This window comes from Talpa occidentalis, unplaced genomic scaffold (genome assembly GCF_014898055.3).
Source record: "Talpa occidentalis isolate TD23 unplaced genomic scaffold, MPIMG_talOcc4v2.1 talOcc4.7, whole genome shotgun sequence".
Taxonomy (NCBI): Eukaryota; Metazoa; Chordata; class Mammalia; order Eulipotyphla; family Talpidae; genus Talpa; species Talpa occidentalis.
Genome location: NW_023605083.1, coordinates 116,378,792 through 116,404,940, shown reverse-complemented (window position 1 = coordinate 116,404,940; position 26,149 = coordinate 116,378,792). Strand labels below are relative to the sequence as shown.

Below are 26,149 nucleotides of genomic sequence, written 5' to 3'. Positions count from 1 at the left end.
AGCGCTCCCAGGGGTTTTTAGCCCCGCCCCTGATCCCTTCCCTGCCCTGTTGCTGCTGCGTTGCCGCTGGCTGCTTCCCCTGGTGAGTCCCTGAAGAGAACGAGGGCAGTTAGGGGCAGCTGGGCGCCCAGGTTCCTCAAATTCAGGCTTCCAGCCCCGAGAAAAGGCGGAGGGAATACAACCGGTTTCGGTTTTCACCTCCTTCCACCTTCCTAGGCTGTCAGTAAATGGGAGTGGCGTCATGGAGCCCCTGGAAAGGCCTCGGAACGCCGGGGGGTGGGGCAGTTTTCTCCCGGGGAGGGCCGGGCTTGTGGCCGGATGGGAGGCTTCTGGGGCCGAAACGACCCCTCTGACTGAGCGAGGATCTTGACGTCATGGCAATTCCCGCGACGCGTCACGATATCAAGTCCGCTCCCGCGCGCCCGAGTTCCGGGTGCTTCCCTAATCCCTGTCTCTGACGTCATGGCGTGTGCTTGGCGCCCGGGCCCTGCCCACTCACCCCGGGCAAGTTTCGTTCTCTTTGGTCCTCAGGTGCCCCGTGTGCGAGTCGGGAGGCCCCTTTCCTTAGCTCGAAGCTGGGCTAGGCCCCAAAGGAGAAAGCCGTGGAGCGTCGTGACCTGCCTCCTAAGTGGACCTCCCGTGGCCGCTCCTCAGCGCCGCGCTCAGCCCAGTTTAGTCTGGGGACTCGTGTTCCCACTCACATTAGGATTTCAGCCCTTCCGGGGCTTTTTTTTTTTTTTTTTCTGTTTCTTGGATTCTTAGCTCCTGACACAGAGCCAGCAAATGGCGGCAGTTGGAGCTGAGGAGGATAATAGAGATGACATATTAAATGTATCTCCATTATCACAAAAATCATTCCAAGTGAAGGACTTTTTAATGCAGTAGGTCTTTGTAGGTTATGTAGGGCAGATGATTAAGGAATAACCAGGTAGCTCACTTTCACAGGTGTTTTCACAGGGCCTCTACCTGAAACCCTACCCTTTAGCAAACAAGACAGCTGCAGAGTGGAAAGGACCCTGAGAAAGGTAGTAAGTGTTAAGTGACACTAACAACTCACATTGTTTTGGGGGTTTTTTGAGTCAGATTGTACATCTAAGGCTCTTGAAAATTTTGACTGTATGTTGATACAATATCATGCATCCTTGTTTTCTTAGATAAAAAAGGCAGGAAAGGGCCTCCCCGGTGGCGCAGCGGTTGAGCACTGGGCTGCCCGCAGCCTCTGCAGCGCTGGTTCGATCCCCAGCTGCTCCCCGGCCACCGGAGGAGGGTCCCACATGGCGCGCAGACCTCTCCTGCCGCCCGCTGCTCCCCTCAGCAGTGTGCTTCGGTCCTTCTGCCTGCTCTGCTTCCCGCTCTGGCTCTGGTGGGTTCTCTCACCCTCCCGCGCTTCTGACTGTACCCAGTACTTGTATACATAAATAAATCTTTAAAAAAAAAAAAGGCAGGAAAAAATGAATACTTTCATTTCTTTTCTTTCACTTAGGATCATCATGACAGCTGGAAAGTTTCTTAGAGGTTTTTCTAACCTGATCCACGCATTTTACTGATGAAGAAACTGAGGCTCAAAAAGGAATTAGTGTAGCTTGGCCACACTAGTTAGTGGCAGAACTAAGACGACCCCAGTTCCCTTGGCTCCATTTCCACTAGACTTCATACAGTGTTGCTGCCCATCTCACTTCAGGGATTAGCATACTATAACCCCTTTCATGGAAAAAGTGGATAATCTTCAGTAAAATAGAGATGTGGTGCACAACTTTGGGATTTTCACACAGTTGGCAGTCTCTGGTTGCATCTCAAGTCTCAGAACTGTTTATCTATTTTCCCCTAGTACTGCTTGCTAGTTGGTGATATGGGTTGAGTAATGAGTGCTGGATTAAAACAAAAGGAGCAGCCAATCCAAACAGTTGTTAATGAGTAGTATTAAAAGCCTCCTGGGGGTATAAAATTTTTTAATCATTCTGAAAGATTATAGGTACAAAACTAGAATGAACAAGGAAAGTTTGGATTAGGGCAAGTAGCTCAATGATTTGATGACAGGTCATTGTGTGTCTTTGCTTTAGCCCCTGTCTTGGAACCATGTACACACCCATGGTACACATTGCCAGTGTTCTCTGAGGACGGTTTGCTTAATCACCTCTTTGAGGACCAGGAAGCAGTGGGACAACAAACCATTTTTGCTAATGACTAATGGTGTGAAAAAGTTAAGAAAGCAAAGGATGAAGGAATTAGATTAAATGTAGGTTTGATTTTTACTTATCTTTACTTTCACTGTGCCCAAGTAAAGAATTGATTAGTATTTCTCTCTTAGCTGATGAAGGATTTGGTTTCCTTCTGTGAACTAATCCAGAGAAACTACTTTGAGTCTTCTTTTCTCTTGAAACGTGCTCACTGGTAGAAAAAGGCCAATGTGAAAATAATGGGCATTCTCTACAGTAGAATTTCAGTTCTTTTTAATACAGTTATTTCTTCTTCATGGTTCAGCATACATGAGGAAAAGTCCTTAGGAAAATTGGTAAGCTGACTTGGTTGAAATTTGCATTGTTAGAATCTGAGCAAGAGAGGTTACAGCATTAAATTTGTTTCTGCTAAACGCGTATCTATGTAGTTTACGGACTCACACAAAAAGCAGAAGTAGGCTGACTATTTGTTTCCTGTTCCTTTTCTTCATGAGAATCTATGCCCTCACACAACAGCCCTGGGAGTAGTATATTAGCCTTGAAAAGCTCATTAGGTGAAAATGTGTCAGATTTTTTAGAAGCCAAGAGCCAGTTCAGGGGACTCATTTTAAAATACATTGCCTATTATCGCCTACCTCCTCTGAGGACTTTAATCCTTTTAGAAACTGAGCTGGGGGAAAAAAAGTAACAACTATATCAGAATCCAAGTAAAATACCACTGACAGTTTATGGAATCTCTGCATTATTCTTGCTTGATAATTTGTTTTTTTAAAAAAAATCCCTATTTGTTTTTTCCAGTCATGCCTTATATGTCCAGTCTTTGATTTGAGGGTAAGGTAAGGAATTAGGTAGAATTCCATTCCATGATTCCTCATTCTCATTCCACTGCGTTTTTATGACTCAGTAGCTTGCTGGGCTTCTAAATTTAACTTTTGTTCTTTCTTTATTTTCTCGTCCTTTCCTCTGTGGATATTGCTAGAATTAGAAGTGGATAGTGGATGGGCTCTATAGTGGGAAGAGTAGGTAAAGGAAGGAGAAGTTGATACTAAAACATTACAGTTTTGCTTCCTCATCCTTCTTGCCCCCTCCACCATCAGTCATTATAGGCTGCTTGGTCAGAAAGGTAATTTCTTAAGTCATTGTTTGGACCCGTTTCTCCCAGGAAGTTTTATCCTTGGGAGAGAAGAAAGGCTTCAAGGCTCACTGACCTTAAAAATCACTAGATACCTTCCTCCAGGAAAAGCTGATTGAGCTACCTCCTCACTGGCCCAGTTTAGATTGACGTGATTATGCTCTAGGTTTGCCCGTGGCCTTTCTGTCCTCAGCTTTGATAAAAAGCAGAAAAGCTACTGCTATTGTCCAGAAAAGCTACTGCTGTTGTCCAGTCTACCTGCCTCTTCAACCCCTTTCCTACTCTGAGTAGAGAATTTTTTATTTTAAGAATGGATGAGTTTTTATGGCACAAAGTGTCAGTGCCTGCCTTCTGAGTCCTTCTGGGAAGGTATGGAGATCTCTGAAATGGGAAACTTCATAGAGTCTCTTGCATTTTTGATAAGCAAAGAATCAAGACTGTTGACTTTTCCAGACAATTGATTAGGAGATAGAGTTTCCATTGGAATCTGTATACCCAAGCCTCAGAACATGAGTTCTTTCATGTCATTTTGAATATATAAGCAGTCCTTTCTTCAGCCTTCTGCTCAGAAGCTAACTTACAGACTCACTGTTCTAGTAAGGAAATGGAGGAAGTACCAAGCCCCTATAACCTTTGGCTAGTCAGAGCAGAATACATTTGCAAAACAGCTTGTCAGAGTTTGAGTGTGTGGAAGGTGAGTAATGGAGTGTGAATTTTATGGGTCCTGGAGGAAATCAAATCTGTGCCTTTTTTTTTTTTTTGGCATTGTGCCACTTGAACCAGCTATGCCAGCTGAACCAGCCTTACCAAGAACTGACACAGTATTTGGAGATGATCATCTCCTCATTCTATTTTAGAAAAGGGAAACCTGAGAAGCAGCAACTTCTTCAAGGGTATCCAACAAATTAAGAGCAGATCTAAAAAAAGAATTTGCCCCACCATCATTCACACCACTGTTTGCTTATAAAATTCCTTCCTTTTGCTTTTTGATGAATTGCATGCCTATATTCATTTATTTATTCAATGAATACTTAATCAGGAGTTACTATGGGTTAAGCAATTTGTTGTATATACAGTGGTGACTGTATTCTGAAGGAAAAGAACAGGGAGTGTGGTACTTTGGTTTATTGAAATATAGGCACTGAAGTCACTCTTACCTGAGTCACTCTTACATGACCCATTTCAAAGAACAGATTAAGTCATACTCAGACAAATGGTGCTCCAGGCTCAAAACAAAGCATATGCTGGCCTCAGTATGACTGGAGACCGCTAGGAAAAATAGGGTTCCAAAAGCTGAGAAACTTCCATGCTCCTGTACCACCCAAGAGATCACACAGGCAACAAGTTTTCCTGGGGAACAAGTCCTGACCTAGACTGAAAGGAGAGTGCCTTCCTTCCTTAGGAAAACTGACCTAGGTTTGAGATTGAGGATGTGGTTAAACTATCTCACGAACCAGAAAGCCAATACATTTCTCAGTTCCTTAGCTCAATCCCAAGAATAGACAGTATAGTACCCCAAAGTCCTAAAAATTGACTTCTGGGAGACATGGGAGTCAGGCCTGCTTGTTTGGCGTTCAGAATGAAACCAGGAAATCAGTAGGGTGGGGCAGGAATGGCAGAGTCACTGTGTTGTTTGGTTATTATACTTTTTTTTTTTTGCACATGTATATTTACAATTATTCAACATGTCCCAACAACTGAATTTGTAAAGTATCGTGTAGTGTTTGCATACATAGCTCCTTTTTCATCTGCTGTATAGAGCTACAATATTTTCATTTCCCAATAAAACCCTGATTTCAGAGTCATGGAGTCTCTCAATGATGGAGTAGGGAGGCACTTAGAAGACAAGGTATGTGACTTCAAATGGCAGGAAGTATCAACAATTATTCAAGAGACTTTGTTGTTATTGTTTTTTATTGCTTTTACCACCGTAATAATTTCCCGCTTTACTGTGACTTGGAAAAGAGAAACACAGGCTGCGATCCCCACCTTATAGATAAAGATCCAGACTTGCTTGCTTTCCTCCAAACATAAACTGCATTTTTCTTTTTTTGCTTTTATGCATGCTCTTTCCATTCACCTGCAGTTTCCTCACCCCCAAACCTATTTGTCAAAATCCTAGTATTTCTTTCAGTCTTAGCTAGAATTCTACTTGCTCCCTGGAGCTTCATTTGCTGCCTAATCAGTCTCCCTCTTTCGACCCAATAATATTTTGAACTCTTATGCCAGCGATCCCAGTCACTTGTATACTTATTTAACTCCATTTTTGATTGGGACCCTTTTGAGGGAAAAAACTGTGCCAGAAAAAAAAAAAAAAAAAAGAACAGTAGTGAGTTAAACACTTTCTTTGAACAGACTGTGTGTTAAGTACTTTATTCTGTCTTCAATTGTCTGCTTTGTGTGAACTGCCTACTCCATGGCAAGCACTGATGTAAGGACAGAACACTTCACGTTATTGCAATTAATGCTCACAAAAAAATAAATGAAGTAGATGTTATGAGCCCCATTTCACAGATGAGGAAACAGGCACAGAGCCCAGCTGATTAAGTAAATTGCCCAGGGTTACGCATTTAATCGTTGATGAAGCTGGAATTTAACTATTTTTCTGATTTCAGAATCCATGCTTGTCCTCATAGCATGTCAAATAATCTCGCATCCTTTTCTTCTCTCCTCATCCCCATCTCCTAGCAGAGAACCTTAATCTGTGGAAGGAGCTGGTAATTATAGGATTAATGGAATTGAATGGAGACGCTAAAATCTAGAGAATTTGACATTCTGAAAGTCACAGGGCTTATGAAAATGAAAAATCTAGACTTTAGGACTTACAGTTCCCAGCTCAAGTCATTCCCCTCTTGGCATTATGCCTTATTTAAGGCATATAGAAGAAGGAAACAAACTAGCTATGAGGAGAGAATAAGGGTACAGAGAGATGTAGTGACTCTAGTGAAGAATCTGTCAAAGATTTGACTCTTGGAAAGTTCTTATAGCAGAGGAAGTTATGAATGCAAAATGACTCAAAGTGAAACAGAAAGCAAGTTGTGTAACTTTTGCTTTTCCTGACTTGCCTCAAACAATGTTCTGTGGGAAAGAGCCCAGAAATCTCCAGCATTTCAGTCTTTTCTGATCCTTATTCTATCCCCTATCTCTTAACAGAACCCTGCCATGGAAGATACATTAGAAGATCCTCCCACATCAGCTGTCATGTTGGATCATTGTAATTTCTCCCAGGTCGTCTTTAACAGTGTGGAGAAGTTCTATGTCCCGGGAGGGGACATCACATGCTATTACACCCTCACCCAGAATTTCATTCCCCGACAAAAGGACTGGATTGGCATCTTTAGAGTAAGTAGTTAATTTAGTACCAAGTGACTGGGAACTAGAGGTAAATCTTAGTTATATGAGTGCATGACAGTCTGTGTATTATAAGCATTTTGCTTGTTATGTTCAGCCAATTTTAAAATCCTAGACTGAGTTCCCTAGAACTTTCCCCTTCTCATTACCAGCATATGCTGTGGGACTCAAATTTTAATTTCAATCTCAAGCTAAAGTAAGATGATAAATCATACAATCCCCAAATTTGATTATATTTTCAAAGACCAAAGGTAAATTTTTTAATGACCTATTTTGAAATATTCATCTATGATGTAATTGAGAAGGGTGACTTTAACATAGTATCTGTGTCTTTTAAATATTTCTTTTTTACTTAATACAGTGTTAATTTATTTTATGAGTAGTAGAAATTTGAAAAGACTATTGAGAAGTTAACCTGGTTTAACATACTACATCCAAAAAATTCTGTAGTAAGTGTGCTTCATTTCTTTGTGAAGATTTCCAAGGACAGAAAGTTTATGAGCCCCCTCAGTGACTTCAGCCAGTATTCACTCAAGTCAGTTCAAGTGCAGAACTCGTGCTTTTTTTCCTTATAGTTAATTTACTGTCTACCTCTTTCCTCCCCCAATCTGTGTCTCTGTCTCTCACATCTCTCTCTCTCTCACATATACACACACACACACACACACACACGCACACACACACATCTTCCCATTTCCAGAGACAGATGATAAAGGTCATATTTAAATAATTTACACTGCTGAGTCCCAACGTCAGTGACCTTTGTTTTGACACTTCATTATGTGCTTGTTTGCCAGTGCTGTTCACTATGAAATCAGACATCATTCTTGACTATACTGTGAAGGAGCAGGCTCTTTTTCACATCCCTCATTGAATTACTTTTCCTTAATTGTTTGGAATACCAAACTAATTGATGGAGCATGGAAGATGAGGTAACAAAGCTGGTATTTAGAGGTAGGGAGAGCAGACAACCTAAGGGCCACTGACAGGTGTCATGACAGCTCCTGAGACTGCAGGATATTGAACCTTTAGACTGAAAGATGTTCTGATATAGAAAGCTACACACCAGTTTTCTATTTCAGAAAGAAGATGGTAGTTGGGCCTCCCCGGTGGCGCAGCAGTTGAGCGCTGAGTTGCGAAGCTGCCTGCAGCCTCTGCTGCGCTGGTTCGATCCCTGGCTGCTCCCCAGCCACCGGAGGAGGGTCCCACATGGCACGCAGACCTCTCCTGCCGCCCACTGCTCCCCTCAGCAGTGTACTTCGGTCCTTCTGCCTGCTCTGCTCCCCGCTCTGGCTCTGGTGAATTCTCTCACCCTCCCGCGCTTCTGACTGTACCCAGTGCATGTATAAACAAAACAAACAAACAAAATTAAAAAAAAAAAAATGCCTCTATTAAAAAAAAAATTAAAAAAAAAAAGAAAGAAAGAAGATGGTAGTTGGTTTTATCTTTCCCATATGTAGCAAAGCATACCGATCAAAATTGTACAGTAGAACTTTCTATGGTGGAGCCAGCCCTTCACTGTCTAGTACTGTAACCTCTAGCCACATGTAGCTGTCAAGCGTTTAAAGTGTGGCTGGTGTGACTAACTGAATTTTAGCTTTTATTTAGACTTAGTTCTTTAGTGGCATGTGGCTAGTAGCTATAATATTGGGCCTCAGGTATAGATAATAAAAAAAAGTGATTCAAAATTTAGATTTTAAATGTAATCTATAACTTTTCACTTTTTTAGTAACATATATAACTTATACTTCTGTTGTATTTAGACTGATTATATTTCCCAAGCATTTAGCAACTTCCAATGAGGACTTCACCATAAACCAAATGAAAACATTATGCTTTCTACAAACCACTGTTTAAAAACACTTTTTAAAAAGATGCATCTTGGGGCCTCCCTGGTGGCACAAGGGGTTAAGCACCGCACTATGAAGCAATCTGCAGCCTCTACAGCATGAATTCGATCCCTGGCTGGCCAGAGAGAAACCCACATGATGAAGTAGACCTCTCCTGTCTCGCCCGCTGCTCCCCTCAGCAGTGTATTTCAGTCAGTCTACCTGTTCTGTTCCCTACTCTGTCTCTGGTGGATCCTCTTACCCCCCGCATCTCTGGCCTCTATCCCAGCTCTTGTATGCATAAATAAATAAATCTTTAAAAAAAGAAAGTAAAAAGATGCATCTATACTTGGAGTGTTTCAGGCATTTCAGAGGTATTGCCACACCTCAGTAAAGAAACCTGGTTGATACAGAGAATGGCCTGCCTCTGTGTTCATTGTCCATCAGCTATTGATTTGGAAGACATGCCGAAGCCTGAACATTTCAAGGCTGCTAAAGAACAGGCTTTTTTTTCAAAGATTTATTTTTATTTATTTATGCACACAAGAACAGGGATGTAGGCCAGAGGTGCCAGGAGTCGGGGGTGTGAGCGGATTCACCAGAGACAGAGTGGGGGGCAGAACAGGTGGATCTTTTGAAATACACTGCTGAGGGGAGCAGCAGGCGAGACGGGAGGGGTCTGCTGCACCATGTGGGTCAACTCACTGGCCAGGGATCGAACTCATACTGCAGTGGCTGGCGATAGTTTGATAGCGCTGTGACTTTAACCCCTGCATCACCAGGGAGGCCCCATAAAGAACAGACTTTTTGAGATCATACAATATGTTAGGTGTTTGGTGAGGTTTTGTATTTGATTTTCCGATTTAATTCTCACAGCATAGAAGCCTCCTAAGGTAAGTAGTAGTTTCACTTGTGAACAGGTGAATAAAGTGACTATACTCAAGATGATGACTTTCCCAAGATCTCTCAGTAAGTAAATGGTGAAGCAAGTTTGTTTGACTCACAAACGTGCTTTCCCCCCTCTATTGTGGTACATTCCCTTGAACAGCAGATGCTAAATTGGAAAATTAAGAGCTTACTGTAAAGGTTTGTCCTTTATATCCCACTTCTAAAGACCTCCCAGTGTTCTTTCAGTGTATCCTTAACATATTTTTCAACTCCTTATCGACCCCAACACCAGTAGTTCCAGAAACCAAGTAGGCACTCCTGAAATGTTTTTGATGTGCAATATGCTACATCTCTATATGGCAAAAGCTACCACCAATAATAAAGCCTATAGTGGGTAGGAGTCAGCTTTCCTTTCTTTAGTGTATAGTATCCTATTCCTTTACCTGGGTGTTTAAGTGTCCCAAGGTTTTAAAGAGGGGAAATAATGCCACAAGAGGCATGAGATTAGAGGATCTGAGTACTAAAATTGCAGGTGGTGAGAGGTTCTTTCCTTGTTCCAAGGCAGCAGTAATTTTAGGCCTTCCCAGATGATATTTTGGTCACAATACATTAAGAAACTCCGGGATGTGAATGAAAACTCCATAAAATTCCTGCTTCCTGTACCACCGCAGGCTGCACCGGCTCTGAGATGCTTACAGCAATGGGGTGTGTATTAATGAGACACTAAAACATGCCCTAGTAGGTTCTGATGAGCTTTCAGCATAGCCTTTTCAACCCTGCTTCTGATTCCTTAATATATAAAAATGGAATTTATTTTTAGTCCTTCCTCTTCCCACTGGGCTCAGGCAGGGTCAGAATATGGCAATAAACGTAATTTTGCTTCTCATTTGCTGAGTGTTCTCTCCTTGAAGACACAATGGTTTCCTTTCTATTCTCTGGTGTGCTCTTATCTTCCAGACACAATTTGAGCCATCTTTTACTCTGTTCACATTAAATAAGAATGTTTTCCACTTAGCCAGCTTTCTGTGCAAGGCATATTTTATAGTGTCCTTATACCTTATGACTTACTGCATTCAATACCTAGAAGAGGCCTTTATGACTACCAGATTGTTGTTATTATCTTTATCACCCAAAAGCCTTCATTAAGCATACATTGAGGAAAACACTGAAGAAAGAAAACTATATAGGCTTGGATTCAATTATCTGGTGCCTCATAATCTAATACCCCTCTGACCTCTCCGCCCCAACACACACATCCTCAAAAAGTGTGTTTTTGAAAATGCAATAGTATAACTTGTATAGGCAACAAGACTGAATTGGACACTGAGGAGGATAAACTAATGGATGTAGATAGAAGTGCTTTCTGATTAAGAAGTTCCAAAAACATCATTAAAGAAGAAAGTAGGAACGAGATTAACAATCCCAGAACTTTTGTCCCCAGTTGTTCTCAATTCTGTGACTGACTTGATATAATTTTAGGAGCTCTTGTCCTGGGTGTTGGTGGCCTGTTTTCATTTCCTTTTAAGACGGGTGTTTAAGACTCTGTGTGTATATATGTGCACACATGCACATTCCAGTTTTTAGTTGTATCAGACATTTTACCATATATAGTTGTCTTAAGTCAAAAAAACAAGAATCCCTGGTGAGCAAAACTTACCATAATTAGCTCACTTAATTGTATTTTCACCTTAATTGTAATTCAACTGTATTTCAAGTAAGTGCATTATAAGAAGAAATCTCTCAAATAAGAATTTTTCCCTGAATGCTTTTAGATGCTGAATGAGAATTTCTCTTGTCATTGTAGGTGGGATGGAAGACAACCCGGGAGTACTACACCTTCATGTGGGTTACTATGCCCACTGACCTAAACAGTGAATCAGTCAAACAGCAGGAAGTCCAATTCAAAGGTGAGAAAAATTCTGGGTCAAGGATGTTGAAGACAGCAACCAAACTAATTCCCTTGAACTTAAACTTTCTATGGCAGGTAAAAGAGTTAGATTTTTTATTTTCGTAATAGACCTTATTTTTTATTAAAAATTGTGATTGTGTTTTTAGCTTATTACCTGCCAAAGGATGATGAGTATTACCAGTTCTGTTATGTGGATCAGGATGGTGTGGTCTGGGGAGCAAGTATCCCTTTCCAGTTCCGTCCAGAAAATGAGGAGGACATCCTGGTTGTTACCACCCAGGTCTGTAAACATCTCACCTCAATCACTTTTGACCATTCAGAGTAGCAATTCCAAGATAGATGGAATTTGAGTCAGTAGCATTTATTGAATGCCTGATTTATGCAGTACCCACCAGACCCATCCATAAATGACAGAGTAATGTTAACAGAATCATAACAATAAGTGATTTCGCCCTCTTCTAAAACTTTTGTAACTCAGTTAGCATTTGGTTATTCCCTTAGTTTTTCCAGTTATTTAATTTTTGTCATCTGCACATCTCACCGCCACAGTAAGCTTGTAAGCTAAAAGCTTACAAAGGACAGTTTGTAAGCTCTCCTTTGAGAAGAAAAGTACCAAATATTTTTCTTTGTATCTCTCACTTCTGACCCGGAGCCTGACATACATGAGTATTAGCTTCATTTACTTACTCTGTCATTTTAACAGGACACCTGCTTTCCACTGAGCACTGTCGTAGGCACTAAGGCTGCAGTGAAGAGTCAATCCAAGTGCTGTCCCTGTCCTCAAGGAACTAAGCCCAGTGAGAGACAAACATTCTAAGTGTTTGTGAGAGCAATCTATGTTCTTTGGTCATTCCACCTTTTAACTTTTTATGAACTTAATTTTCTTCATCTTTCTTGGTAATGGCAGGCTCTATGCTACAATTTTACATACTTCTATTACCCCCTTGTCTACATACTGAGGAATTGTTCCCAATTGAGGTATACAGATGTCACTATAATGAGTGTGAATCAGCCAGGCCCTCACCATCCCAGCCTATGAGAATTTTCTGCTAGAGGGATTTTTGAACAGCCATTGAGATATAAAGAGTCCAATAAGAGTTTATGGAATACTCTTTTGTAGGGAGAGGTAGAAGAGATTGAACAACACAACAAGGACCTTTGCAAAGAAAACCAGGAGCTGAAGGACAACTGTGTCAGCCTCCAGAAGCAGAACGCAGACATGCAGGCTGAGCTCCAAAAGAAGCAGGTATGGCTGCTGGTTAAAGGTGAGCTTGGGGTATGAAGATAAAGCTGTAGTGCCCTCAGTGCGGCACCATTTTCTGTTTTGCTTATGATCTCCACTCCCTTATACTAATATCTTTGATAGTTTCATATGGATTATTTACAAATTTTATGGCAAACCTTTGCAATGAGTACTTTTATTATCTCAATTTGATATGAGTAACCTGAGACTTGGTGGAGTTAAATAAGCTTATATCAACCACCTTGTTCTAAAGGTGAAAAAAGGAGAAAACAGGTACAGAGGAAAAGGGAAGGGTTTTACATAGTGACCACACTGAGTGAACACCCACTTCTTTTCATTCTCAAACAGTATTCAGTTCTTCACACATTACTGTCACATAAGTGTCTGTGATAGCTTCAGTGCTGGGCTGGTACTGTGTGGATGACATTCCAAACAGCAGACCTGGCCCATCCCAGGCAGGGAGGTAACAAATGAAGGTGGTGGCATAGGTGTAACTCACAATCTGGCTGTCAAGAACCAACTTCAGACCAGGAGCTCCACATCCCACCTAATCAGTTCTGACCAAGTCTGGGTTTTGGATTAATTCTTCTACTTACTGCCAATTAATATAATGATTACAAAAATTAAATTCTTTCAGCATCTACTGTGCCAGGCAATGTAATTGAACATATCACTTGATTCCTGCAGCTGCTCCACAGTTCAGAGAGCTTGTGACTGCTCAACATCACAGTTCTTGACTTTGGAGTGAGCTGAGATTTGAACTCAGCTCATTTTTTTTTATGTTAAAACCCATGATTTTTAGAGGCAGGATCACACAGTGGCTAGATACCTTATCTTTGAAATCACACAGACTAGTTCTCCTTATTTGATGAACCAGGAAAAACTTATTAGCATCTCTGTGAAAGAAGGATTGACGATACCTGTTTTCTCAGAGAGATATTTGTACATCCACGTGCAGAATAACGGTTTTCACATTGGCCAAAGTGAGAGGCAACCCAGGTATCTAGTGACGGATGGGTGGATAGACACGATGTGGTGCGTACATACTGTGGAGGATTGCCCAGCTTGAAAGAGGAAGTTGACACATGCTGTGACATAGAGGAACCTGGAGGATGAAATGGATCAGACAGAGACACAAATGCTGTATGATTATCCTTTGATGAGGAACCTAAAGTAGTTAATTTCACAGAGACAAAAAGTAGAATGGCAGTTGCCAGGACTGAGGAGAAGGGAGAATAGTGAGTTCATGTTTAATAGGTATCAGCTTCAGTTTTGCAAGATGAAGAGAGTTCTGTGGGCAGATGTCATTTTGGTTATAGACCATGTAAATGTACTTGATGCCTCTAAGGTGCACTAAAAATGGTAAATTTTATGCTACATATATAATTTTTTTTAAAGATTTATTTATTTATATAAGAACTGGGGTACAGGCCAGAGGTGCGGGGGGGTGAGAGGATTCACCAGAGACAGAGTGGGGAACAGAACAGGCAGATTGACTGAAATTTACTGCTGAGGGGAGCAGTGGGCAAGACAGGAGAGGTTTGCTGTGCCATGTGGGTAGCAACCTGGCTGGGGATTGAACTCATGCTGCAGTGACTGCAGACAGCTTCATAGGTTGTGTCTTAACCCCTGCACCACCAGGGAGGCCCCATATCTAAATTTAAAAAAAAAATGATTTAAAAAATTTTAATAAACTAAAAATTGGAAAATCTTGGCGTTAAAAGCAGGGAGTTGTTATTGACACATAAGGTTGACTTCTCCATAGAATGAAATTAGGAAAGGAAAAAAAATTGTCTTGGGCCAGTATGGTGGCCACTAGCCACATCTGGATACTAAGCATTAAAATGTGGAGTATTGAGATATGCTATAAGCATAAAATATATACCAGATTTCGAAGACTTAGTATGAAAAAAATGTAAAATATTTTCTTTTTATTTACATGTCAAAATGATATATTAGAACAAATATACTATTAGTAAAATTACTTCTTCTAATGTGGCTATTAAAATATTTTAATTAAGTGACTTTTGGTAATTTATTAGATAGCACTTTTCTAGGAGAAAAACAACTTTGTCTACTGCTGTGTTTCTAGGACTAGAATAGTGTCTGGTATGTAACAAACACTCACTAAATATTTGATTAATAAATTGAAGGACAAGGGCCTCCCCGGTGGCGCAGTGGTTGAGCGCTGGGTTGCGAAGCTGCCAGCAGCTTATGTGGCGCCGGTTCGATCCCCGGCTGCTCTCCGGCCACCAGAGGAGGGTCCCACATGGTGCACAGACCTCTCCTGCCGCCCGCTGCTCCCCTCAGCAGTGTACTTCGGTCCTTCTGCCTGCTCTGCTCCCCACTCTGGCTCTGGTGAATTCTCTCACCCTCCCATGCTTCTGACTGTACCCAGTGCTTGTGTAAATAAATAAATAAATCTTTAAAAAAAAAATTGAAGGACAAATATAAGTACCAATGGAAAGTAAATTAAGATACATATATTTTTAATATGGAAAGAACATTTTAATATGAAAATCTCTTTACTCAGGAGTTTCATTCACTGTCTGTCTTGTTATGCCTGACAGTGCTCAATAAATATTTGTAGGCCGTCTTAGATATTAAAAACTGTTTTAGCTATAGTCTGTTCCTTTAACCTTTCAATCTACAGGAGGAGCTAGAAACCTTAAAGGGCATCAATAAGAAGTTGGAAGAGAAAGTTAAAGAGCAGAAGGATTCTTGGGAGACAGAGCTGCTTCAGTAAGTGTGATTCCTGGATGGGAGCAATCACTGGGTTATAGACATCCTTATGTAGGTTCACATTAAACTTCTGGAATTAGTTAGAAAACATTCTTCCTGCTATGGCAGTGATAGGTGGGATTATCCCATTTTGACTCATAAACACTTTGATTCTAGATTAGAATATTTGTGTCAGAATGGTAAGAAGAAATTACCTGAATTTATATTATTAACTATTGAATATTTTCAGCTTGAGATCAGGAAGCCAAATGAGGAATAAAGGCTAGTAGATTTTAAAATAGTTCTGCAGATATAGGACAAAACTAGTCTTAAGTTATTTAAGGCTTAGGGGAGGTGATCTGGAATCAGCCTTTGTTTCGCCTCCATAGACTGAAAGAACAAAACCAGAAGATGTCCTCCGAAAATGAGAAGATGGGAGTCAGAGTGGATCAGCTTCAGGTAGGTAATGCCAAACCTCTGCAAAGTTTTCTTTCTCAGCCTGGCCCAGAAAGATGCACTTCATTAGAGTGAGTGCCTCATGGTGTACATTTCAAAGCATCAGGCAAAATTTCAGGCTGTGTTTTCCATTCTTGACCCTCCACAATACACCCCCCCTTTTTTTTAATAGTCATGGTCTACTTGGAATTGATTAATTTGTTTATATTTGTCAATTTATATTTGCCATGAGCTCTTAAAATAGATGACTGTCATCTACATCAGTGGTTTTCAGACTTTTTTCTTTCAGCTACGACAGCTTATCAGGCAAAATCTTACTGGAATGTAAAGCAGATAGTAGCAGAACTGCTTTCTTTTTCGGAAGCTATGCTTTAAAGAATGGTTGTCAAATTTTACTCACTTGACTCCTGGATGACTGAGGTATAAAGTAGAACTGGAAGGTGAAGACATTCTAAGGGATATTTGGCAATTGGAAGCACACTTTTTTTAGGTGCTAGGAAACACATCTCTTTTAGGTGCTAGGAAACACTTTGAAAAAGTGTTGTACTTGTTTAGTTTTCCTTCCTTTATGTCTTGGTAATATTCATTCATTTTGTATTAGGTCAAGCTGTCAACGCAAGAGAAAGAAATGGAGAAGCTTCTTCAGGGAGATCAAGATAGGACAGAGCAGTTGAAGCAGCTGAAAAAGGAAAATGACCGGCTCTTTCTCAGTTTAGCTGAACAGGTTAGGGTCGTGGATGAAAATGACATGTTGAGGCATTTGTGGGAAAATATATACATCATTCTTTTTTTCTCTATCACATATGGAAATCAACTGAAATGAGGTATCTCATGATTTTTATCAGAAACTGATAAGACTTGCTTCTCTTTCCACCTCCAACTTGCTCATTAGTTCAGCAGGCCCTTGTGTGTGTGTTTGTGTGTTTTCCTATTGTTACAGAGCAGCCCCGATATAAAACGGGTTGCCTGGCTGTGGGTCCTCACCCACACGCTTAAAAGGGAGTTATTAATACTCCACTGCATGCACACACAAAAGGTTAATAAAAGGTTTATTTACAAGGGAAGGGGAAATGAGGAAATGTACAACTCAGGGAGAAAATAGGGAAATAAAATCTTAAATGCGTCCTACCCGATCCGCTGACCTGGAAACCCAGTGGCACTCTGAGAGGTGGCCGAGAGCCGCTAGCTGGCGAAGAGCCAAAAGGGCGCCCCTCCAAGGCCCACGTGTCTGGTTTTTATACCAAACCTGGCTGCTTAACTCCACCCTCAGGTTCCAGCAACCTTCCCTTTGGTGGTGGTGGGATTTGTCTTTCCCAGTGTCCTGATGGCTTTGGTCTGGAATGGGGGTGGAGTGCACAAAGCCTGTATGGAGTTTGCTCAGAACATCTTTCCCTCTAACACTATCACTGGTATTGAAATCTGTTTTTGTGCAGAAAGAGCACCAGAAGAAGCTGGAGCAGACGGTGGAGGAGATGAATCTGAAAGAAACTACAGCAATGAAGAAGCATCAGGAGTTAACGGCATGTCTGTCTTTAGATGGCTATGTGGGAGGAAGCCTAAAGAAAGAAGGGATAGGTCTATTTTCAGATTATGGAAAAGATAAATAAGACAGGTTAGAATAGCATTTTCCCCTAGATGTTTTGCTCTCTACCCAAAAGGACAGAGATTCTGCCATTTATAAAGTGTTTAAGAGAAAGGTGTACGGGCCTCCCCTGGTGGCGCAGTGGTTGAGCACTGAGCTGCAAAGCTGCCCGTAGCCTCTGCAGCGCCAGTTCCATCCCTGGCCACTGGCGAGGGTCCCACATGGCGCGCAGACCTCTCTTGCTGCACCCACTGCTCCCCTCAGCAGTGTGTTTCATCAGTCTGCCTCTTCTGTTCCCTGCTCTGGTGAATTCTCTCACCCTCCCACACTTCTGACTGTACCCAGTGCTTGTATAAATAAATAAATAAATATTTGAAAGAGAGAGAGAGAAAGAGAGAGAAAGGCGTACATTTCTAATGTGTGATAAGTGGTAAGGGAATAGCAAAGGTTAAACTTCATGATAGGTTGTAGTAAATAGTCTGTGCTAGGACTCACAGTATAATGCCTATTCCCTTTTCACAGAGTGGGGCCAAATTAATAGTTATTAAGTTGAGATCTACAATAGGAAGATATTCCAGAAGTCAAAACAAATTTTGTTATAATGTAATGGTAGCAATTTTACCATTCTAAATTATTCTGAATTAGAATAATACAGAAATGGAAGCCTGATTGACTGAGAATTTTCTGTAATATATTGGAAAAGAGCCCTTAGGGTGATCAGGTGCCAAGAAGTCCCATTTTCTGAATTGATGTAAGGACATGAGAAATCTGAATGTCTGGAAGATATCCAGCAAATAAGGTAGTAATGCATATAAACATCCATTCATTCATTCAATTATTGAGTACCTACCACATATAATATATTGTATATTTCAGTATGGACAATAATGAATAGAACAAAGTAAAAATCAGTAGCGCATGGGTTAAGTTTAGCCCACAAAAAAAGTTTTATTTGGCCTAGATGTGTTTTTAAAATAATTGAGTTAGTTACCAACACTTAAAAATGGAACTATTTACCATAAAAATGATTGTATTTCTAACTTTTCTTGAAAAATCAGAGGCACTGGCAACTTGGAGCCCACATGACCACACAGCAGCAACGCCTGGAGCTGGGCGGCTGCTGCACCCCTCAGCTGGGATGCGTGAGCTCCATTTGACTGTAGTCTTCACTTTTTGTTGCTTTTAGCTTCTTCACTCAGTTACATTACTTGCTTGGTCACTAGCGACACATTTAAGTTTGTGACCTCTGATGTAGCAAAGAAACTACTGTTTTAAATAACGTACGGCCATTCAAAGGTTTGAGCTTCTGGTGGCAGGTACAGGATTCTTTGGTTTTCGTGGAATGTTTTTCAACACCCAGTGCCCCCCAAATGTCTGATAGCAATTCTTCCTCATGCATCCAAAGAATCCTAACTATGAGGACTATGTATCTTATACTTTAGGGGCCTAAGAACAAGAAAACAGCAGTGGAGGCGCAGTTAGTACAAGAGGTGGAACGCCTAAAGGCAAAAGTAGAGGCCGGGAAAGCATGTTTCTTAGAGAAGTACAAAGAGTGTCAACGACTCCACAAACAGATCAGGCAACTCAGGGCCGCTGCACTGGTAGGTGACAGAGATCAGGGGCCCAGGAAGCAAGGGGTGTGAAGTATATATACCCTTGTTAAGGAGAAAAAATTATCTTACTGCTAAAAAAGAGGAAGGGTGGAGTTTGAGGCCAGAAACCATCCTGGGAATCCCTGGAAAAACAGGCCCCACTTCATCCACGGGTTTCAGGGAAGGTTTTTGTAACCATCGATCAGGTCTCTGTGCAGACTCAGTCCTTTCTTATTTCTGCCTTTTGAGGAAGTGAAACAGGACCAGAGGAGCCAGCAGGAACCAATGGGGATGGGGAGCCAAGAGCCTGCAGTCAGCACTGTCATCGGGTAGCCCCCCTCGCATTACTACCTCAGGGTCGGCTAGAAGCACACAGCAGCTTGGGGACCAGCATTCAAATAAAAAATCTTGTAAAAAAAAAAAATACAACTAGTAGGATTAGCTTCAGTGTCTTTGTGAGGTTTGCGCATATCTACATATGTAGGTAGGAGATGGGAAGCACTGAAGCATGCCTAGGAGTTCTGGGTCATGAAACTACTGAGGTCAACCCGCCATCCTGGGAATCCCCACGCCCCAGTCTGGATTCCTTGTAACCTTGGGTAAATGCTTCCCAGGGTTCCTTCTTTCTCCAGATGCCTGTCCTTAAACTGTGAGGGAGTCAGATCATCCTAACCCTAAGCACTTCAGGCTGCATTGAGTGAAATGTTTATTCTTGACAAAGAAGATTATTTTCATGGTTGGGTGGGATTAAACAAGGCTCTGTTTATCCCTAACACTGATAAATCAGTCTTGATGTTTTCTATAAGCTTATTTCCTCTTCCTTTGTCATGTATACTCTCAGCTAAAGCAAAAGAAACTGGCATCTTCATGCCAGCTCAGGCCTTCTGGCATTTTGTTAAGTCATTCTTCTATAAACCGGCATCCCCTCTGTAGACCACTCCTCCTAACCCCAGTTCCCTCCTCCCTCACCTCAGTCCCATTTCTTTGAAAAGCCAGGTCCTCTATAGTCTCCTTGTTTTACCCCATCTGGATCCAGTTACAATATGTGATCCCCTACTAATTTTCTTTTATTTTACTATTGACAGGACCAGAACTTTGACCTGTCAAAAAGACTGAGTGAGAACAAGATTATATGTAATGTTCTACAGAGTGAGAAAGAGAGGCTGGAAAGAGAAAATGATGTAAGTATATAAAAGAGAGTATAAAAACCCACCATTTTAAAGGAATACAGCCGGGTGACCCAGAAGTATTGTGATAAATTAAAAAGTTAAAAAAAGGGCCCTTTCAGGACAGTTGGTAGGACCGTTACTCCCAAAATAAAGAATAACCTTTATCTGGTTTCCTCATCTGCCACAAAATGCTTTCTCTGTTCTTTAACTGAAACTTGTTTGGCATGGTAGTAGTCAACTTGAACAGAACAGCCTTGATGAAGATTAACTAATTGTTTTTGCTTTTAACTTCACAGCTATTGTAAGTATTGTCATGGGGAGTAAGATTCTACGTCACTTTTATGCTGAGGGGCACCTCTTTCCTTCAGCACAACTTTTCCCTTTTTCTCTGCTGCCAAACCAGGAACAGAAGTGGTGGTCAGTACCATGGTAGGCCCCTAACAAATGCTGTATGTCCATTCATTCATCAGTTCATTCTCATCCAACCAGTATTTTTCTGCTGTGTGTTAAGCACAAGTTATTGATTAGTTGATTGATTGAGGATGATAGCGGCAAATAAAGTGATTGTATTTGAAATCACTCTCATGCTCTTGTCTAGCATCAAAGAGTGATATCTATGCATTCCGCTATTCCTTCAGGCCTACTCCAGCAGTTTTCCATCTCTTCCCTCTCTATAACCCTCTGGACTATGCCTCCAGGTGGTCATTTCTACTTTTGATTATATTGCTTATGCCAGTGTGTTCCACTATTTCTGGCTCTGTCACTCTCATCCTCTGGCTTTAGATAAGTATATCTTGACTCTGAAATCCCTGTTTTCTTGATTTAGTCTGAGAGGGCAGGGAGAGGGGGAATGGACACAATCTTCAGTAAGAGGTAAAAGATCTGATATTTGGAAACTGTCTTACTACTATAATAGAGCACTCTATTATAACACCAGGCCTCCCCTGGTGGTGCAGGCGGTTGAGCGCTGCACTGTGAAGCTGTCCACAGCCTCTGCAGTGCCGGTTCAATCGCATAGCAAACCTCTCCTGTCGTGCCCACTGCTCCCCTCAGCAGTATATTTCATCAGTCTGCCTGTTCTGTTTCCCGCTCTGGCTCTGGTGAATCCTCTCACCTTCCTAGCATCTGGCCTGTACCCTGGTTCTTGTATGCATAAATAAATAAACCTTTAAAAAAAAAGATTGTTTTAATCTTTTTTAAAGATTTATTTATTTATGCATACAAGAACTGGGGTACAGGCCAGAGGTGTGGGGGAGGTGAGAGGATTCACAAGAGAGAGTGGGGAGCAGAACAGGCAGATTGACTGAAATACACTGCTGAGGGGAGCAGCAGGTAAGGCAGGAGAGGTCTGCTGCACCATGTGTGTCACCTCCCTGGCCAGGGATGGAACTCATGCTGCAGTAGCTGTGTATTGCTTCATAGTGCTGCACCACCAGGGAGGCCCCCTCTTAAGATGTTTAGGAGAATTTACTTTCTTTTTTCTATGAACTTTATTTTTTTTTTTTTTTTTTTTTTTAATTATTTTTTTTTTTTTTTTTAAGATTTTTTTTTTTTATTTATTTATTTATACAAGCACTGGGTACAGTCAGAAGTGCGGGAGGGTGAGAGAACTCACCAGAGCCAGAGCGAGGAGCAGAGCAGGCAGAAGGACAGAAGTACACTGCTGAGGGGAGCAGCGGGCGGCAGGAGAGGCCGGCGCGCCATGTGGGACCCTCCTTTGGTGGCAGGGGAGCAGCCGGGGATCGAACCGGTGCTGCAGAGGCTGCGGGCAGCTTCGCAACCCAGCGCTCAACCGCTGCGCCACCGGGGAGGCCCTCTATGAACTTTAAATGCTGTCTGTCCCCTTGTAGCTTCTTCTCTCATTCTTTATTTTCTCCTTCTCTGTCTTCCTTACTCCCTCTCACTCTCTGTGTTGGCATATTTATTTGATGATATTTTGGAGAAAGGAAAATTATATCAGAGGTATAGTCTCATTGTGTAAGAATAGTTCTAGGAAGGAGACTGAAAGAAGTAGTCTGCTCTCAACAATGGACATCAGTTTTGATCTTACTGTGGCTCCGCCACAGTGGTGGCAATACTGCCTGTTCTGCTCCCACATGGTCTCTGGTGAATCATCTCATGTCCTCCTCCCCACCCCACACACACACCTCTGGCCTATATCCCAGCTCTTGTATGTGTAAATAAATAAATCTTTTAAAAAATTCAGTGTATCTTTAAATTCAGATGTTAAAAAATCACGTCTTCAGAATATTAAGGCTGCTGTTTCCCCTTGTTTAGAAGTACAGTTTATTGTTTTTTGGGGTTTCTTCAGTTCTTAATTGAGAACTATCTGTAATGATCATCCCCTCACCAATTCCTGTGGCCACTCTTTGTTGTTTTTTAAGCATGTCTCTGTAAATACTCTCTCCTTAGTTTTTGAAGAGGGAGAACACCAGGTTGCTGAGTTACATGGGTCTGGATGTTGACTCTTTACCTTATCAAGTGCCTACTTCAGGTGAAGGCGGTGCAGGACAGGACCCGGGACTTGTCTATGAAAACCCATATTCTGGTAAGACCATGTTGTCATTCGAGCTAAAAGGCCCCTGCTGTATCCCTTTCTTTACCCCCACTAAATTTTTTTTGTCTGAGATGCTAATTAAGACCAGTCTCATTGTTAAGACTTGCTGGGCAGAAGCTGAGTACCTAATAGAAAGATTGCCAGGCGAGTAGTGTTAATTGAGAAATAAATCTGAATCTAGAAGACGCAAATCAGATCATTCGCCTAGAGGCAGCAGACACAAATTGAGTCCCGTGGCTATATTCCAAATATATAAATCAGAGAAATGTCTCTACATAGAAGATATACACATACAAAGCTGAGGAAACTAATTAAGGTTTGGAAATGGAAGCACAAGAGGCAGGTTATGCTGCCCAGGCATGGACACTTGCAGCAGCCCCCTGACGGCCTGCCCGAGGAAGCAGGACTGTAGGCCACAGAGAAACTGGGTGGTTTGAAGGACAGGACATAGGGGTGAAAACCAGCCTTGTCATGCAAGGATTTGGGGTCAGCTGTCTTTGCCAAACAGGGAACTCTCCTCTCCTCTTTTATCTCCAAAAGCAGTATGACAGCTCACTTGCTTTTTTGGACAAATTAAAGCAACCGTATCCTCTCAGGAGTCACAGATCTTTGTAACAGGCAGGGGTACATGTTTGTCTTTTCTTTAAAAATCTTTTTAAGCATTTCATTTGAAAAATAGCTGCACCAGTTCAGACTGTTTTCTTGTTAAATTGTTCCTATTTTTATTAAAATCTCATTTCCCCCACACTGAAAATAGGTCTGTTGTTTTTTTTCTGGTTATGTAAAATCCATGGCCATTGAAAATGCCATTTCATTTTCTTTATTTTTTGTCTTTTCCCTTTATCATTGACCTAGATCCCCTCTGTAAGAAGTAAGTGGTGCATATGAGAAATAAAGAATCAGTGGCAGTAGGAGGATGGGAATAATGAGGGCTATAGAAAACACCTGCTAAAACATTGTCAGAGAATCTAGAAATGATATTTTTTTCATTGACTGATATCTTTTTTATTGACCTCAGGTATCCAAGAAAGTTCTGCCCCCAGCCTGGTAAGTATTTGGTTCATAAGATTACCCAGTGAGAGCCTTGAAAAATTTCCCTTCCTGCTCCATTTCATGGGATGGTTCATTTTGATAACTCCATAAATCAAGGGGTCAGTTTGTTCAGTGCCCAATGCAGAGTGAGCTGATTGAGTTGGGGAGAAGAAAGCACAGTTCACCTCTCAGCATTTCCCCCAAGATCTTCACCTGTGAGTTGAATTTGGTAATAGGGTTAGGGAGGAGATATGACCTAGGTAGCTAGCAGAGCAAGGTATGTGCAGTGCCCTTTCCAGGCTGGAAGCTCTTTGAAAGTGTCAGCAGTTTTGGACCCTTTCATTCATGGGGTTCGAAAAAGCCCTGGTGAGCATCTCTCTCTTTTTTTTTTTTTAAAGATTTATTTATTTATACATACATACATACATACATACATACATACATACAAGCACTGGGTACAGTCAGAAGCACGGGAGGGTGAGAGAATTCACCAGAGCCAGAGCGGGGAGCAGAGCAGGCAGAAGGACCGAAGTACACTGCTGAGGGGAGCAGCGGGCGGCAGGAGAGGTCTGCGCGCCATGCAGGACCCTCCTCCGGTGGCCGGGGAGCAGCCAGGGATAGAACCAGCGCTGCAGAGGCTGCAGGCAACTTCGCAACCCAGCGCTCAACCGCTGCGCCACCGGGGAGGCCCTGCATCTCTTAATGTGAATTTGTTCATACATCCTCTTTCTTTTTTTTTTTTAAAGGTTTTTTTTTTTTTTATAGAGACTTTTTTTTGTTTGTTTGTTTGTTTGTTTTTGTTTATACATGCACTGGGTACAGTCAGAAGCGCGGGAGGGTGAGAGAATTCACCAGAGCCAGAGCGGGGAGCAGAGCAGGCAGAAGGACCGAAGTACACTGCTGAGGGGAGCAGCGGGCAGCAGGAGAGGTCTGCGCGCCATGTGGGACCCTCCTCCGGTGGCCGGGGAGCAGCCAGGGATCGAACCGGCGCTGCAGAGGCTGCGGGCAGTTTCGCAACCCAGCGCTCAACCGCTGCGCCACCGGGGAGGCCCTCATCCTCTTTCTTAAGCACCAGCAAGTGCCAAGCATTTATGCTAGATGCTTGGGTTATAACGGAAAATAAGACATAGATATGATCTCTACCACATACCTTTCATTTGCACTGACTTCTTTGCTCTTTCTCCCAGCTCTCCAAGAAATGCCCCACCTGCAGATCAGATTCTGCTGATATTTTTGATCACGCCTTTGATCATACTTTGGAGCAGCAGCACATGCAGACCCACTGTCTGGCTTGTCCAATTTGTGACCAGATCTTCCCAGCAAAAGAGAAGCAAATCTTTGACGATCATGTGTTCTGCCACTCTGTATAAGTGCCCCAATCTCTTGGATATATACTGTGCACAGATTTTATAGAGTTGAGCCTTATAGCTTCTACTCTGAGTTATGACCTGAGATCTTGTGTATTCTCAGATTAATAGGGATATACTCAGTCTTGCTGTCCTAAAGGTGGAGTCATGTTGATTATCTAAAGGATAGTGTTATGGGCCGTTGCTTTCGTTCTTATGGGTTACTGCCTTTTAAATCCCATAACTCGGTGTCAGCCTCTCACCTATGGTATCCATTCTGCCAAGGGTCTTCAGTACAAGAGGGCCTTGGGATGGAAGTGATCTGGCTGTTCACAATAGGTCTGACTCAAGTATTAAGTGATTAGTTGTCCAAGTTGTCCCCATCACTCATGGTCAGGCCTCCAATGTGTTGTACTTAGTCCTCAGTCCTAACCCTGGGGCTAGAAATGCACCAGAGATTGAGAAGTTCTTCCTCTTTCTCCAACTAAGTGCTTTAGACTAGCAAAAAGTGACACAACAGAGAATGCAGGCATCCAGTTTGGATCTTACAGGGTTCTTGATTTCTCAACTCCCAGCAGAAACATCTTATTTCTGAACTATGGACAGGAAATATTATTTAAATCACAGAAAACCTTTCTCTCTGGATACCCCTGATTGGCATTTTCAACCGTTCGATAGTTTCTATGCACATAATTCTATTGTCCTTTCTTAATGGTTAGTAGGAGTTGTTAGAAACTGTGGGTTTACAACTTTCTAAGCAGGTGAGTTTGAAGACGAATAAGTCAGAATAATAAGTACTACTGTTAATCTCTCTACTACTAAAAAATAAACTAGTCCTCATTTCAGGGACTTTGGTAATTTAAAATAAACCTTGTGCTTCTGGTCTTTTATTTTGAAGCTAATGGGGAAAGTGCAATCAAAAGGATTGTGGGAATTATAGAACCTACCAATGGTTTCTCTTTACCTGTCTTAACTAGTCAAAAAGAATGTCCTGGCAGTTGTCTTGAGGTAGGGAAAGAGGTGACAAAGCTTTAGTTTGAGAACTCTAGAGCCCTGACTTCTTGCTCTTAACATCCATTTTTTGAAAGGGGACAGTGTAGATTTTGGCATCCTTTGTGAACTCGGTTCGATTCCCTCCATCCAGATTTGCCTAATTGAACTATAA

The 26,149-nt window shown here is 41.8% G+C and overlaps 1 protein-coding gene across 3 annotated transcripts; it reads left to right on the top strand.

Annotated features, from left to right (window-relative positions):
- On the top strand, window positions 1–25,855 carry CALCOCO2 (calcium binding and coiled-coil domain 2). Of its 3 annotated transcripts, XM_037492406.2 has the most exons (14): window positions 1–82; window positions 6,463–6,651; window positions 11,182–11,284; window positions 11,433–11,566; window positions 12,407–12,532; window positions 15,183–15,271; window positions 15,640–15,709; window positions 16,308–16,430; window positions 17,140–17,226; window positions 18,731–18,889; window positions 19,966–20,061; window positions 22,462–22,597; window positions 23,625–23,653; window positions 24,826–25,855. In XM_037492406.2, the coding sequence occupies exons 2-14, from the start codon at window positions 6,472–6,474 to the stop codon at window positions 25,006–25,008; spliced, it is 1,515 nt and encodes a 504-aa protein (XP_037348303.1). In that variant the 5' UTR covers window positions 1–82; window positions 6,463–6,471; the 3' UTR covers window positions 25,009–25,855. The 3 variants fall into 3 exon arrangements, with proteins under 3 accessions (XP_037348303.1, XP_054544910.1, XP_037348306.1); XM_054688935.1 differs by lacking the exons at window positions 1–82; window positions 18,731–18,889 and having other exon boundaries at window positions 24,826–25,854; XM_037492409.2 differs by lacking the exons at window positions 1–82; window positions 19,966–20,061; window positions 22,462–22,597; window positions 23,625–23,653; window positions 24,826–25,855 and adding an exon at window positions 19,130–19,298.
- Window positions 25,856–26,149: the final 294 nt, after the last annotated feature.